The following is a 15,693-nucleotide window of genomic DNA, read 5'->3' on the forward strand; positions in this document are numbered from 1 at the left end:
TTTAAATGCTCTTAAATATTGCAAGGGCTTCTGTTAATTATACAGAGGTTGTATGCATCACCTTGTCAACCTGCAGTAGCATTCGTTTGGTCACGGTACAACTTCAACACAAACTAAAATAATCAAAATAATAATGTATGGTAAACTCTTTGAGCCCACTAAAAGGGCACTGTATAGCTGTATGGAATCTGTGGCATAGAATAACGGCAGCACCAAATGAGATGTCAGAATCCTACGACTCAAATAGACAATTCCCAGAGAGATGCTGGGCTGGATCTATCCTCTCCCATGAAGCAAATTCTGTCCAGCTTGTCTTGTCTCCGTGCAGAATTCACTATGAAGCAGTCTGCAGCTTGACTGACTATATTGTATGGGTTAATTTAAAGACTTCACTCATACATCGCAGCGTCTCCTACCTTGAAACGAAACGGCGGTAATCAGTAAAAGTAAAGCTTCCCCCTCCTCTCTTCGATTGTGAGCAATTTTTTTTAAAAAAGAAAAGAAAATTAGAGAATGCTAAAAGAGCAAAAAGTGTATAAGTCCATGCTGATGCGCGAAGTGCAAAATGCATGTGCACATATCCCGACAGGCAGATGTCTACTAGGCTGCAGCCATCCTCGCAAAACTAAATAGCTATTGCCCCAGTTTCATGCACCTGACTACTGTACCCTGAATGCAGCGAGGGGTGGGTTCGGATTTATCTGAAATAGTTGAGTTAAACTGACGTTAAACATATAGGTGTCCGTTTGCTGGGAGCTTAAGTCCGAGATTCATGTAGTGTAACGAACATGTCGCAAGTTTCAAAGCGGCCAGCATCAGTTGTCGCTTGTGTGGGACCACAGTGCGCTCAGGATGGAGGTGGTGGAGGGTTGGCTCTCCGATCTTTGCCGAGTGTATCCGACAATATCCGGAAGTGTAGCCGGTGTAGCTTCTTCGGCAGTCCAAGGCAACGGCAGTTAAAGCGGTTCTGTAGCTCTCACAAGAGCCTTTAGTGGTGTGTTTTACATCTCGGCAAGAGTTTAACTTTAGCTCACCATGTCTGTTTTGTGTTACAATAAGGGATGTGGACAGAGGTTTGATCCAGAAAATAACCCAGATGGTGAGTAGAGCTTAGTTAAGTGTCGCCGTGCCTTGTATGTTAGCAAGCTAAACTCTCATCATCTAGAAATTTCCACAGCGAGCAGGCCTGTGGGGTAATGTAGCCAACTAACTTGACGTTTAGCTGTCCGAGCCCTATAAAGTGGCAATTTCATTCATTCCCACTGTTGTTGCTGTTAGCTAATAACACGTGGGCCATTTGTGACTTATCAATGTCGTTTGTTAGCATGTTTAGCTCCCAAATGTAGGCACGTTAATTATACGGTAACGTTAGCCAGTGTTGGACTTCACAGAGCCAATATCCAAGACGGAGCACGCCGCCGGGCCGTTTAAAGTTTCAGAGTTTCTCGAAACTTTACACACGATCTCTACCGCGTTGCCACGCGTTATATTGCTATAGTGACGGAATCACTTTATACCACAAGTGGTAAACTGCGAAGATGAGCGCAACCGAGGAATCGGTCATCCACAATGTTCTTTCAAATACGAGTGAGGTCTAGGACTAATTAATTTCGTAGAGCAATGGTCAAAACAACCAAATGATTGCAAGGGAAAAGCCATTCTGCTGCTTGAAAGTCACATTATTATACCGGTCGCACCGGAGCGGGGCGGTACGTGACGAAACGTAATTGGGAAGGACGGTGGATAGGTTGGCAGTTAGCCTGCTAACAGCGTCAGTGCAGGAAGTTTCCTATTTATGGCACTGATTATTAGACACTATCTGCTACAATCATCGAACTGTCAAAGTGAGAATTCTAGACATTCAGCAGAAATAATTATATGTTTACATTCCCAAACTTCAAAGCCAAATCCCTGATATAATAATGCGTGAGGATTGCAACAGATAACATCCTGCCTTTATGTGAAACTCACTGAATTTGTGATTACATTTTACACATGCAGTATTGGGCAAAGGTCCTAGGCCACCCATAGTTTTGTTTTAGCAATGCAATGAGGAAAAGATATATTTAGTACACAGTGATAGTGGTTTATTATTATAATATGCTTAGAAAATAAAAGAAATATGTACACAAACCAAAAAAGAAATCCTTTTTGGATTGTTCCACTTCAAAAAGTGTTTTTTGGCTGCAGTCCCTCTTCAAATGCCATTCCTCATCAGGCTTCTTCAGACTGTGAAAGGATCAACTTGCATCCAGATAAAGCTGCCAGATGCTGAGCCAGGTCCTTGCTGGACTTTCTCCATTATCTCCACTCTGAAAAACTTCTTAACAGATTTTGACAATTTTGTGCAGGGAATCTTGCCTGCCCAAGAGAGTTTAAGACATGCTAAATGCATGGGCAGATCTCTTGTCACTTGAGCTTATAACCCTGTTTTTTCCCCAAATGTTTTTTGATGTTTGTGTATTGTGTTTGTTGTATTCCTATAAAGACACTAAAATAAATATGTATGGCCATCATAGCATTGCTAAAACAGTAGATCTAATTGTGGCCTGACTTTGGCTCAGTAATGTATAACTTAGACCATGTAAAAATTTAATTATTTGTTGTTGAGTTGTGTGGCGAGATGGGGTCATCATAATAATTAGCTTCCTGATGTTGAATTTCTTTGTTTGTTATATAGGTTTTTCCATGAGACTATTGCTAATATGAAACCACTTATCTAAATATAATTGAACTTTCAAGATATTTGTGTTGTCTTCAGAACTCACGACAATACCTCAGCGCATCTCTTATTTCCTTTCCTCAGAAACTTTGTCATTTGTCATCAGGGTGTATATATTGTGTATTGCTAGATACTCAATGCAGCACTCAAGTCTAATTTGCATTTTAATAGGAATCCTTTTTTGATAGCTGCAGTGTATATTATCATTACCTCCTCGGGTATCTAAAAGACGTATCAAACATTTCAACAGTAGGGGCACAGCATAGACTACTATAAAGAAAAATCTTTGATGGTGTCACCCACCCGAATTTCTTTACTCTGCAGTGATTTTCTTTAAAGGGCAGATCCCAAAAACAGGACAGTTTGAAATAATCGCTCTGTACTTTACATTTTAAGTCAAATCTCAAATCATCATGTGTCAGACTTTCTGACAGTATCTGAAGTCTGTCATAAATCCATTGTATGCTTAATGATTGTGTCACTCTCAAGCCTTTTTGTTGGCTTGTAAGTATTCTATTTATGAAGAAGAGCTTGATGAATTTGTTTTTTAAATTTCCTATTGCTCAAGTTAATATTTATTTATAGATTTTCTGAGCTGCCCTACACACAGAAAAATGCAAATCATTTAATGCATTTTATGCAAATGGTAAGAAAAATTAAAATCAAAGGAAAGTATTATAATAGTATCTCCATAAAACATTAACAAATATCTAATTTGTTATAAATCCTCTTTTTTTTTAAGTGTGCTTAGTCTGTAGTCTAGATTTCAGTTTTGCTTATAAACTGTGTTTCTGTGTCTTGCTGTTTTTGCAGTAAAGCTTTTTAGTATAGAAAAAAATAAAAATAAATGTTCACTCTGAATAATTTAAGATGAACCCTTTATCTTGAATTAAAAAAAAAAATAGAATTCATTAAAAGTAGGTCAGTAAACGTATAATCATATTAAATGTCATCTTTTTTTGGTTTGTTTTTTTATGTCACCACATTCGACCTCTAAAGTAATCAAAGTTGTTTTCTTTTTACAGATGGCTGCACCTATCATCCGGGAGTCCCAGTATTCCATGATGCATTAAAGGTAAAATCCCTGAGAAATGCACAGTTTATTTGTGTCCTGTTGTCCCGTCAAATTTAATGCATGTGCATTTTCCCACAGGGATGGTCCTGCTGCAAGAGACGAACAACTGACTTCACTGACTTCCTCAGCATTGTTGTAAGTGTTTTCCTGTGGTCATGTTTCCATTTCCATTGTCTATTGTTTAATAGGTGTTAATTGGGGCCAACTTTTCGCTGTGGCCATATTGATAGGAAGAGTCATTGTTTTTAAGCCCAACAGAGTGACTTTCTCTTCTCAGGGCTGTACAAAAGGTCCTCACAACAAAGAGAAGCCCCCTGAGCCGGTGAAACCAGATGTGACAACATCAGGAGAAAAGAAGGAGGCAGATAACCAAAAACCAATGTTTAATGAGTACATCATCTCGGCACCAAAGCCTCAGGAGGCAATAAACAGACCAAGGTAATACTGTTTGCTTCAAACATTCTTTTTAATGTTTTAATCAATAATATAGGAACAGCTGAGGTTCTTATTATTTGTGCACTTTATGGCCGAAGTAATTTTGGAGGTAATATAATAGATACATACAGAATTTCAAATTGGCATTTGTCTCCATTTCTTTCCTAAATATGATTTAAAGAGACCCAGAGAAGCGAGCTTTTGTCTGTCAAGTAGATTAACAGGACTTCAAGTTAAATACTGTATTTGTGTATTTGCTCGATGGACTAGATTTTGCTCTGAATTATTCTAGTTTATTGCAGTATACATAAAGCATGAGTGCTATCATCCTGAAAATCATCAAACATACAAACACGTGGCATAGTCAGGGGTGTTCTTAAGTCTTTTACCCTGGGTAAAAGAGTTCTTTCAAGAGTTTCTTTCAAGTACTTTATTGGTCTTTGTCTGATTTTTATACAACTGTAAAAAACACATACCTTTGCATTTCAATATTATCTATTTGTTCTTCCATTTGTTATTGTTTTATGATTTATATATCTGTTTCCATCAGTGGTGATGAACCAATGGTGAGAATGCAGCATAAAGTCTCTGCTTCTCTGAAGCAAGCTCTGGAGAAGCTAAAGCTGACTGAAAATACAGCAGAAGCAAAAGGTGAGAACAGAACTTCATCTTACTCGCCTCTTTCCACTTTTTACTCCTTCATGTTTCTTTTTCTTGTCATTTTAATCATAGAATAATGTCCACATCTTGTTACAGCAGACAGGAAGGTCATGTAGAAAGTGAAAGTTAATGGATGCCAATTCACATCATGGTGTTTAATTAAATGCTGACAAGGTATTTTGTATCTTCAATATATGGATGCCAATTCTTGGTTTCTCCCTTTTTTTTCTTTGTAGAGGAAGATGGTGATGAGATCAAGATTGGAACATCCTGCAAAAATGGAGGATGTACTACAGTAAGTAAATGTGTCATTTTGTGATGGGGAAGACTTTCTGAATCAAATTCTCAGGCTGTTGAAATGTGTAATAATCTTAATCCTAATATCTGTAGAGCTTTGGAAACAGCAGCTGGGAAACCGTATCTTTATACCATGTGATTTACATATTTAAAAAACAGACCTTTATGATCCAGATGGATTCCTGATATATAAGTTAGAACTCCCAAAAAGAACTAACTGCTCTGGGTCACGGTTGAATCTCATTTTTCTCTACTTCCATGTAGCTGGATGAAAAGCATCCTATTTATTAGTTCTAATCAAACTAACCTGGTCTGACAAAACAGTTACCCTAAAATGTAAGCTTAAATTGTGAGGACCATTTGAAATGAATTGAGTTGGAGTATAATGTTTGACATAATTGCATTTCAACTAATTTACTTGAAAGCCATGAGTAGTTCCCTCATTGTCTGTTTTTCTTTGCGAAATCGGTTTTGAGAAAGAAATTTTCCCAAGATCTTTGTTAAAGAGCAGAGTTGGGTGTCATTGCTCAATGTACTTTCACCACTGTCATCCCAGTGATATTCGGAAATAGGCTTTAGTTTGTAAAGGTAAAGTCAATGATTCCAATTCATTACACATATTGTCATACTCAGCAAAATGACCCTAATCTTCCTCTAGTTTTCCATTCAATGCATCCATTCTTAGTACTCAGAAAACCTTGGGGTTGTGTTCAGTAAGATGGGAAAAATAAGTCGGGTTGGGAAATTACAGCTGATTGGTGTAGAATCCTTAACTTCTCAGTACTTTACGTGTGAGAATGCAAATGTCTAAATGAGATTTGCCAGGATTTATTTATTTATTTGTCCTTTCGGCTTATCCCGTAAGTTAAGGGTCGCCACAGCGGATCATTGGTCATTGCATGTTGATTTAGCACAGTTTTACTTGCCCTTCCTGGTGCAACCCTCCCCAGTTTCTACCGGACTTGGGACCGGCACTGCAGGGCTGGGGATGAGGATGGGCTGTTGGAACGTCACTGTCTTGCCCAGGATTACTTATTTAGCTCTTGACTTATTTTGATGCTGATACAAACTTCACAACATCATGCCAGAATCATGGACTGTGCCTTTAGTGTGCAATAGTTAGCGGTATCATTTACAGTATCTGTAAAGAGATGACAGAACGAGACAAGATCAATCAAATCATTAGGAATCCAATTATCTGACAGCTTCATTGGCTTAGGAAAACATAATTGCTATGAAATTTTATCCTTTCTATTTTTTTGTTTAGTTTTTTATAAAAACGGCTTCAGTAATTTAAAACATTTGTTATTTTTAGAGTTTTGAAGGCCCTGCAAGCGATTCTGATGTGTGCCTGTACCATTCTGGATTCCCTATCTTCCATGAAGGGTTAGTTTTATAGATTTTTTTTTTTTTACTTTAATTGTAGGACATTTTAAATTCGAACCTGAAGTCCAACTGTGCCTTTCACCTCAAAACTCTAGTGTGTGTTTGTCATTCCTGTATTTTCAGAATGAAATACTGGAGCTGCTGTAAGAGGAAAACCTCTGACTTCAATACCTTCCTCTCTCAAGAGGGCTGCACCAAGGGAAAACATCTATGGAGAAAAAAAGACTCGGTAGGTGTGCTCACCTGACAGCAAAAAATGATTTTTATATGTGCAAGTCTATATACAAAGAGCGCCAGCCGGGACTCCATCTAGTGGTACTTGTTGTGACAGAATGCCTGAATTTTGAATGTGTATATGAAATAATCACCAAAGAGATCTTGCAGGGTAAGAAAGTGGTTCCATGTCGGTTCGACTGGCATCAGACTGGGTCACAGGTCATCATCTCAATCTACGCCAAGAATGCTGTTCCAGAGTTAAGCTATGTGGATGCAAACAGCACCATGGTGAGGGAACCTGCAGCCTGTCAGATTTTTTTCTGGTCAAGATCTAAACTGCTTAGTTTTGTTTTTCCAAATGAATGTTTATTTTTCTTTTCTCCTTTAGCTCAACATCCATGTTATATTTGAGGGAGACAAGGAATTTGAGCAGAAAATCAGCTTGTGGGGAGTAAGTACAGCATGTTTTTTTTAACCTATTATTATTATTATTATTATTAACAAACATTAATCATGTTTTTGATGCATTTCTATATTTCCATGCAATGTTTCATAATTTCCTTTGTGCTGGGAAAATGCCCTTATGTGACACCACAGTTTTATTTGAAATCATTTTAAATAATAATTTTTTATTAGTAAAGGAGTTAATCAATTGACAAAAAACTAACAGTTTTTAAAGCTGTTCTTTTCTAATGTCTTATGTCTTTTGTCTTCTTTTTAGGTAATAAATGTGGGTAAAAGTATAGTAAACATGATGGCAGCCAAAATCGAAATAGCCATGAAGAAATCTGAGGTAATGTCATGGGCTCGTTTGGACCTTCCTCCTCCTGTCACACCACCCAAGGAGAATGAGAATAAAAAAGAAGAGGCCGATAGTGAGGATGAAGATGAATGATGAGAACTTACAGCAAAAACATTGTGTGTATCTTTAGCAGAATCCAAGGCCACACAGTCCATTATTTACCTCTTGATAGAGTTGCCTCTTTTGCTGTCATGGAGTTTTGGCCTCGACTCCTAAACATTTAAAGTCACAACTAAGAATGCTTTATCATCAGCTTACTTGATTTTTGCCTGTAAATTATTGGATTTTTTTCCTGGATCATTATGGCATGGTAAAGACTTTTCAATATTTTTTACACCGGTTTTTCATTCCGATATTGAATGGTAATCCGGAAAACACTGAAAAATTACTACTGTTCAGGTAAGACTATGATACACCTATTAAATGCACTGAAATTCCCCCCGACAACAAAAAAAGTGTCATAACACAATAAGATGGTCCGGTGTGACCGTGCCTAATTTCACCTTTCAAGTGAATGCTCACCCCGAAATTAATGAGATGGGCCATAGAGGGAACCAATTTGGTTTCAACGGTATTTGGTAAAGTTCGATTTCTTTGTACATTTCCATTTGCTTGACAAACTTAGAATGGTTTATATGTATATTTTCATTCCATCCTATGGTTTTATAAATTATTGTATTGGTATGTCCATTATCACATCAAACTGAATGCTGTTTTAATGGATCTATACTCATATGGTGTGTGACGATGAAGCTGCTTTATGTAAGTTAATTTGGATCTAAAATGTCCACACTTTGACAGGTTTATTCTGGCATTACAAATAAATACAGCAGTTCCTTAGGGCTCTTTTACTTGGAAATGAAATGGCAAATGTGCTGCAACTATCTCACTTTTCTCTTGGTAAAATTTTGAATTTGCTTTTTTTTTTGTGTGTGTTTACCTGTCTATAAACTGATATGTTTTGTAAAATCATCAATGCCTTTTTTGGGGGGGTAGGTCAAAAAAGCTGTATAATTTTGATGAGGAGAATGTACTGTAATTGCTGGCAATCACAACGGAGCAGAGTACCGTTTTTTAAAAATGCTATGTTAGACAGCATGTGTTAAGGCTTTTCAATGTATTAAGTAAATTTACCTAAATGAGGCCATTAAAGAAGGGTAAAAGTATTAGGGAACAAATTTATCTTACCAAAAATAAAAAAAACTTTTGTTTTAAACTTGTAAAGCCGTCGTCCTGCTGATTTTCTAATTTAGACATCAAAACAAATGGAAATATTGGACTAGTATAGGTTTCATCACAGTGGTATTAATGCCAGATTTTTTTCTGAAAATGTAATGAAACGCTTCTCGTGAATTAGTTTTGACCTTTCAAGTGAAAACTTTGAACCACATGCAACTTTGGGGATTACAGTGACTTTTACAAATGTCATAGTTTTTTTTTCTATTACACAACTTTAAGGTTAGAATATTGAATGTTTTGACATCTGTGCAGACGTAATCTTACCACACTGCCACAAACTTAAATAATTTCAAATGTGCTTAAGTCAACTCCCACATAAAGATTAAAAAAAAAAACACCCCAAGGCTTCTGTAAACGTATCTGAAGGAGTTTGTTGCTTCCTTTTAATGACACTTAGGTGCCCTTAGGATATCCTGTCCTCCTATTAAATGTCTGCGTACATGATGCAACACACTGCAGAACTTGACTTTGAAGTTACTCAGCCAAAACCAACGTTAGAAAATAAATATGAAAAGTTACTATGGAACGTTCCATGACAGAAGCCATAAATGTTACATAGAGCATGTCTAAAATGACCTAATGGGTGGAACTTGACAAGCATATGTGGGTGGAACATAGTCAAAATGTATGTTTAATGTAACTAGTTTCTTTAATTTTAATCAGTTTATATCTTACAAGAGATTTATATTTAGACTCATAATACAGGGTAAATACACTATACCATGATGATACACTCTTTACAGTTTGTCAGTATGGTGAATAATTCTGAGTAATTAGCTATTAAAATGGATGTATATCAACACGAGGCTGGCTGTGTCTTAACATAGTTGTTTGGTAGTTGTGCTGACTGGTTTCCACATTGTCATTGCTCCAGATAAGAGGCTGAGTTTCTGGGAGCGCAAATAAGTTTTTCCACTTCCTTACATGCAGCCAAGGCAACTCTTTGTATCGCCGTCTTGCCGTGACGACCGCAGCCGTGATGACCACTGCGACAACTCCTCCCAAGAGCCCTGCGAGCAGCAGGAAGGGCCACACTTCCTGCAAATCCACCAGGTAAGGATGCATGGACTCTGCTAGCCTCTGGTCTGAAAGGAACAGTGAGGGGGTGACATAATTGTAGGCAGGTTTGAGTTTGCTTTTGAGTTAAAAGGGAAGTGAGCATCTACCTAAATAGATTCTCTGGGTGCATTTTTTAATTTGAGGGGAAGAAAACTTGAAGAAAAAATGAAATTGGGCAAACGAAGGAAAACATGCAAATAATTAAAACATTAAAACTTACTGGCATCTAGGAGGTAGGAGTATTCATATCCCAGGTCCTTGCTAGTAATAAAGTATTCTCTGTTTCTGTGGAGGGGCAGGAAAGGTGCCATGTGGTATTCACTGTTGTGCCCAATAGGAGCTTTAGACTCTGGATACTGGGATGGAGATGGTCTGTGTCTCCTCAGCCACTGTTCATAAATGCTTTCATGGAGAAGGAAAACAAATCCAGCTGTTACTGTGAATGCACGAATGCACCTGCATTACATGTTTGCATCTATACGTGCCCTTTCTCACCTGTCAACAAAAGCATGGTGAAGAAGGAATATGGGGTCATTTGCTGAGCCCTGCACTGAGGTCATGGATCCGTTCATGAATACATGGAGAGCAGCATGCATGCCCATACGAGAACTGTTCCCTAAGCCGGTCTGAGGATCCCCAAATCCTGTAATACAGTATGAGAAATATCTCATCAGCATTGACAAAGATGAACCCTTGTAGTGATTAGAAAACGTGAAGTTCTATGTTGCACAGTGAAAGAACACAGAACAACGGTGCTTCAGAAACCTGCCAAACAATTAACAATTTTCAATTCCCTTTAACTTTATTTATATTGCACCAATGCACAACAAAGTCATCTTTTTATTATGTGAATGACTATGGTAATCTCCATAATCAATTGTAAACCACCATTGTTTTCTAAGAAGTATGACATGCTGTACGTGAATATGTGCAGATCAGATATACTGTAGATAATCTGGGAAAACAGGTGTCTACAGCTATGACACAGACAGCTCTTTATTAGAATTGTTCTGTCTACCTCTGTGTTGGCATTTAACCTACTGTGTTTTGTAATGAGATGGTCATGCAGATACAAAAAAAAAAAAAAAACTGGAAGACTTAGCTGAGGCTCAGTAGACATTTTAATGAAGCACAGTATTGGGGAGGCATTATTAACAGTGGGTATGTCATTTACTGGTTAGTGATTATTTTTGACCCTTATGTTAATTTCTATAAACCCTTCTATTCTAAGTATAAATAAGACACTATAACCTGGAATGCCATATAAACACTTGACTTGACTTGTAATATAAGATTATCACATTCAGTAACAATAGTGAGCATCCCTTCATCTGTATCTCTGCAGAGTACGAACAAACTATGTTTACGAAGCAACTCAAAGGCAACACAAACAGAAGATCCACAACATAGTCCAGATAAGCCTCCACATAGCCAGAGTAGGCAATAAACAAACAGGTTGCTACATTAGGTTACCACAATACAGAGCAGAGCTGTATATAATTTAAAATAGAATAACCAAGCAGGTTTAGCTGCTTCTAAACTCAGACTGACTGGCATTAGAAAGAGAGATCACATTTTTCTTTCACTAGCTTCTCTCCTTTGGCTTCCCATAAAATCTAGAAGAATCGAATTTAAAACCCTGCTTCTTACATATAAAGCTCTAAACGGTATCCATATGATACCATAGTAGACCACTTCAATCTCAGAATGCAGGCCTACTTGTGGTTCCCAGAATTTCCAAAGGTAGAATGGGAGGCAGAGCCTTTAGCTATCAAGCTCCTCTCCTGTGCAACCAGCTCCCAGTTCATGTTCAGGAAGCAGACACCCTCTCTACTTTTAAGTCTAGTCTCCTCCTCTTTCCTCTTTGAAAGAGCTTATAGTTAGTGTGATGGCCACAACCTCAGGCACACCCTAGCTTTGTTTGGTAATGTTTTCACCTACCTTTTAATTTTATCTTAAGTTTAGTTTCTTTCCATTATTAAGTTGTATTAATTTAATTTTCTACCGGTCTGCTGGTGTTGGCCAGGGGTGTTGGGCATCCAAATAAAAGATTGGATGGGCCCGGACTGTACCAAGTACCCCGTTTGATGCAGGGAGGGGGAAATATGGGGAAACTTTTTCTTTAGGTGTTATCGGTTATTACACTTTATTTTGTATATTATTTTCATTGCTTTTGCATATTTACAAAATTGGATAATGTTAGTAAACTATTTGTCTAGTGTGTGTTAATAATTTGCTTAGTTACAGTAATGTCTACACCTTGTGTGTCATATTGGTGTCATATCTCTGTGGTTAGAGCTTGTGTTGTACTTTCAGTTTGATAGTTTGAGTTTAGCTTTTGTTGGCCTCTTGTTGTTGACCTCTTTTAGGGCCCAGATTTTGTTAGTAATTCAAATTTATGTGTATATGTTACATTTGGTTAAATTTTATTTTACTTTTTGTCCTTTCGCCTTATCCCGTGAGGTTAGGGTCACAGCGGATCATTGTCCACATATTGATTAGGCACAGTTTTTTTTTACGCCATGTGCTCCTCCTGATGCAACCCTCCCCAATGTCTACCGGGCTTGGTCCAGTGCGCAGCTACTGGTCCTACCACCCTGCCCAATGTTTAGTTGTTGCTTTTGTTGCCTTTTTTTCTTTTCTCTCTTTACTTTCCACTCACCCCAATGGTCAAGGCAGATGGCCGCCCACACTGAGCCTGGTTCTGCTGGAGGTTTCTTCTGTTAAAAGGACTTTTACCTCTGCACTGTTGCCTAAGGCTTGCTTAAGGTGGATTTGTTGTGTTTTATCTTTACATCTTTATTCTGTGCCTTAAGTTGACTTTGCTGTGTATTGGTTGTATACAAGTATAGTTGAATCCAACGGAAATGAAAAAGCAAGTGATAAAACTTTGTGGGTGTGTGTATGGTCCAGTTTATCTGACCTTCCAAAGTATTCCTGAAGCTCATGTTGGCACTGCGGTCCATGGCTCCAGTGTCATAGTTGGTCAGACTGAGAGTGAATTCCACCTCTGCAGAAGTTGGCAATCGCTGAACTATGTTACTATTGTGGTTTCCAGGGTTACGACGCAATGGGCCTTCTTCCCTGGCATCACATAACACACCTCGGTTATTGTAATCCTCTGCACGGGAGCACATGACCTGTAGATACAAACACAGACACATGTAATAGAGAGTCCCAACAATAATCCTGAATACTAGCAGTTGATCTAGTTCTAGTAAAATACTGCCAGCAGCAATTTTGAAACTGACACTCCAATTAGTTGACATCCATTCTTTGTTTAAATTTAGTCTCATAAATAATGAGCAGTGATACTGAATTTTACTTGATTACCCAATATCTGGCAGGTTCAAGGCCTGTTAAGTAAAAACGTCTAAATCTGTGTCCTTTTTGAATCATTGAATGCTCACTTTTGGACGAGAGAAAAAAATGCAACTGTAGGAGTTACTTCAGTGTGTTTACCCTCCAAGAAGAGAAGACAGAGCCTGGGCTGAGAAGACTGGGATCCTGGGGGTTCCGGTCCCCCATCAGCTCATCGGTGCACACTTCACAGCCCTGTGCATCCCTCCAGTCCCAGTACGGGATGCTGAAGCTGCTGTCTCCGGTCAGCTTCCTGATCTCATGCTCCCAGTGCAACAGATATACGCGGTGCCACGGGGGAAACCCTGGCGCCCAGTGGGCAAAGTCCACATTGGTCCACACATTCCCCGGGCCGCCTAACAGCGCGTTCCGGGACGCATAGTAATGCATCCACACAAAAAGATCATACACCGATACTTCAGCGAACATCGGGTTGGAGCCGTTCTCCATCTCCATGTAGGTCCCCGTGGCCACTACATAGTCCCCGCTGATAGTCTGTTTGGCCAAGTTCAGGTAAGACACAAATCTGATCCTCTCAGCCCTAGAGAGGTGAAAAATGTTCCTCCTGAGAGATTCTCTCCTCTCATTGCAGTTCACCCCAGAGTAGCCAAACTTGCAGTCCGCGCAGTTGAAACCCATGAAGTTTCCTGCACACTGGCAAGTCCGGTTGTAGAAAACCAGGGGCCACTTCTCTCTGTCATCCAATCCGGAGAAGGGATACTGCGGCCCGTCGGGCTGGTCCGGTATCTCCACATCCCGACAGAAGCCCCGGCCCGAGGTGGCTCCGCAGGGCGAACCGTCCCCTTCCCAGAGCGGGCAGCACTCTTTGGACAGCAAGGTTTCCCGAGTGGCGCATAAACGGGGAAACTGTTGATGGCAGGGTTCAAAAAACACCACCAAACTAATTATTATCAGTGGCCACATTACAGCAAGGTTCTACTTTAGAGACGGCAAGCAGTCCCTGAGACATAAACCAAAATGCGCCCAAAACAAAGTGGGAAACCCATGTGACGCGTTCTCAGACATAAATCCGTCAGTTTTCTCAGAGCACCCCCTCCTCTCTGTCGAGCCAGTCACATGCTACTTAATCACAGGATGAAGAATTCTTCATGAGGGGTCCATTACCCTAAAGCGCATATCCCGAGATTGCAGCTGAATTCCTCTGCATTACTTTTGGGTGCTCAGTGGGAGCCAAATTAAGATGTCATAGGCTGCCATCAGTTATTGTACCTACCATGTTATATATGGGCATTATGATGTCATATGACCAGCATTTATGTGGAGAACTGAAGACACAGTACAAGCCCTGTAATTTCCTACAGTCATGAGCATGAAACAGGCGCACATCTTATGATTTCTCGCTACCGGCCTCAAGACACACATAAAACAAACTGTTAGTCCTGAGATTATTCGATAAAACCCACCACAACCAATCTTTGTCCAAAGAAAGAAATAGAGAACTATAATAAACTATAATATTTATGCGAAGGTCTATAGTTGTGTGAATAATGCATGCTATCATTTGTTTTCTGTTTCCCCTTCTTGTGACATGAGACAGTTGAGGACAAATCACCAGTGGTCACCTACAAATTAATTATTAGCCTAAACTTCAAATGACTAATATGTTTACTGCAGACAGATATAAACCAATGAAAATATTTTTAAAAAATATGTACTTTACTAAAATTTGCAAAGTTTTACATGAAATTAAAGCCCTTTTTGGACCTGCAGTTTTTTTTTAATAGTCACGGTTGTGGAATTTAATAAATAACTGTGTGGTCATATGACGCAAGACACTACATGCCATCACGTACAATGCAGATAAGGGCAGGGACTTAAAACAAAGAACGACTGAGGAAGAGCTTATGATCAAAGTATAATGAAGCAAGCCATTGCCTCAAGAGAAGATATGTGGTACTTCAACTTGTACAGTGTTCTCAGAATAAACCTTTAAAGTAATTTGAGCTTTCTCAGTACTGCATTCTCACATGAGCTGACCTTTACCATTTAGTCTAATAATTATGGAGCAGTTTGAATTTAATGTTCAAAGGGTTTAACATTTGTTCCCTGATAGTATCTGGGTCCCCACCAGAGGGCGTCATGTGACTGTTTTAAAGAGCCTGTCTCTGAAGGCCAATTCACCAGAGTAACCTCCTTTTTCTTTTGGTCTCCCCGGGCAACTAACAAACCACAGTTTTGCCCTCAGGAATCTATTTATTTAGCTCCTACTAATGAATGCAGAAACAGCTTTAATCACATGCCTTTAATAGGTTTGGCTTTACAAACATGCCCAACAATTAACATGTTTTTGTTATTGTACATGCGTCACATATCCTCCCTTACAAACATTCACATTATCTAGTCAAATTTACTGTGAATTACTACAAAATGTTATTTTGGTGTGAGACCTTATATGAGAAAACAGCTGGATTTACCTCTGCA

The 15,693-nt window shown here is 38.9% G+C and overlaps 2 protein-coding genes across 2 annotated transcripts; one reads left to right on the top strand and one right to left on the bottom strand.

Annotated features, from left to right (window-relative positions):
* Positions 1 to 908: 908 nt before the first annotated feature.
* Positions 909 to 8,821, top strand: chordc1b (cysteine and histidine-rich domain (CHORD) containing 1b). The gene is made up of 11 exons (XM_067492280.1): positions 909 to 1,099; positions 3,748 to 3,797; positions 3,876 to 3,932; positions 4,075 to 4,235; positions 4,783 to 4,883; positions 5,129 to 5,187; positions 6,505 to 6,575; positions 6,699 to 6,804; positions 6,960 to 7,079; positions 7,180 to 7,242; positions 7,513 to 8,821. The coding sequence occupies exons 1-11, from the start codon at positions 1,036 to 1,038 to the stop codon at positions 7,684 to 7,686; spliced, it is 1,026 nt and encodes a 341-aa protein (XP_067348381.1). The 5' UTR covers positions 909 to 1,035; the 3' UTR covers positions 7,687 to 8,821.
* Positions 8,822 to 9,462: 641 nt separating this feature from the next.
* LOC137108018 (tyrosinase-like) lies at positions 9,463 to 14,300 on the bottom strand. The gene is made up of 5 exons (XM_067492279.1): positions 13,354 to 14,300; positions 12,815 to 13,031; positions 10,387 to 10,534; positions 10,112 to 10,293; positions 9,463 to 9,917 (listed from the first exon to the last, which is right to left on the bottom strand). Exons 1-5 carry the CDS (start codon positions 14,173 to 14,175, stop codon positions 9,613 to 9,615), a joined length of 1,674 nt encoding a protein of 557 aa, XP_067348380.1. The 5' UTR covers positions 14,176 to 14,300; the 3' UTR covers positions 9,463 to 9,612.
* Positions 14,301 to 15,693: the final 1,393 nt, after the last annotated feature.

Source organism: Channa argus, chromosome 22 (assembly GCF_033026475.1).
Source record: "Channa argus isolate prfri chromosome 22, Channa argus male v1.0, whole genome shotgun sequence".
NCBI classification, from domain to species: domain Eukaryota; kingdom Metazoa; phylum Chordata; class Actinopteri; order Anabantiformes; family Channidae; genus Channa; species Channa argus.

Excerpts from the sequence above, each read along its gene's own strand:
- chordc1b (XM_067492280.1), top strand. The coding sequence starts at position 1,036 with ATGTCTGTTTTGTGTTACAATAAGGGATGTGGACAGAGGTTTGATCCA. Across the intron at positions 1,100-3,747 it reads TCCAGAAAATAACCCAGATG|ATGGCTGCACCTATCATCCG; the intron begins GTGAGTAGAGCT and ends TTCTTTTTACAG. Across the intron at positions 4,236-4,782 it reads GAGGCAATAAACAGACCAAG|TGGTGATGAACCAATGGTGA; the intron begins GTAATACTGTTT and ends TGTTTCCATCAG.
- LOC137108018 (XM_067492279.1), bottom strand. The coding sequence starts at position 14,175 with ATGTGGCCACTGATAATAATTAGTTTGGTGGTGTTTTTTGAACCCTGC. Across the intron at positions 13,032-13,353 it reads CTGTCTTCTCTTCTTGGAGG|GTCATGTGCTCCCGTGCAGA; the intron begins GTAAACACACTG and ends TTGTATCTACAG. Across the intron at positions 10,294-10,386 it reads CACCATGCTTTTGTTGACAG|CATTTATGAACAGTGGCTGA; the intron begins GTGAGAAAGGGC and ends TCTCCATGAAAG.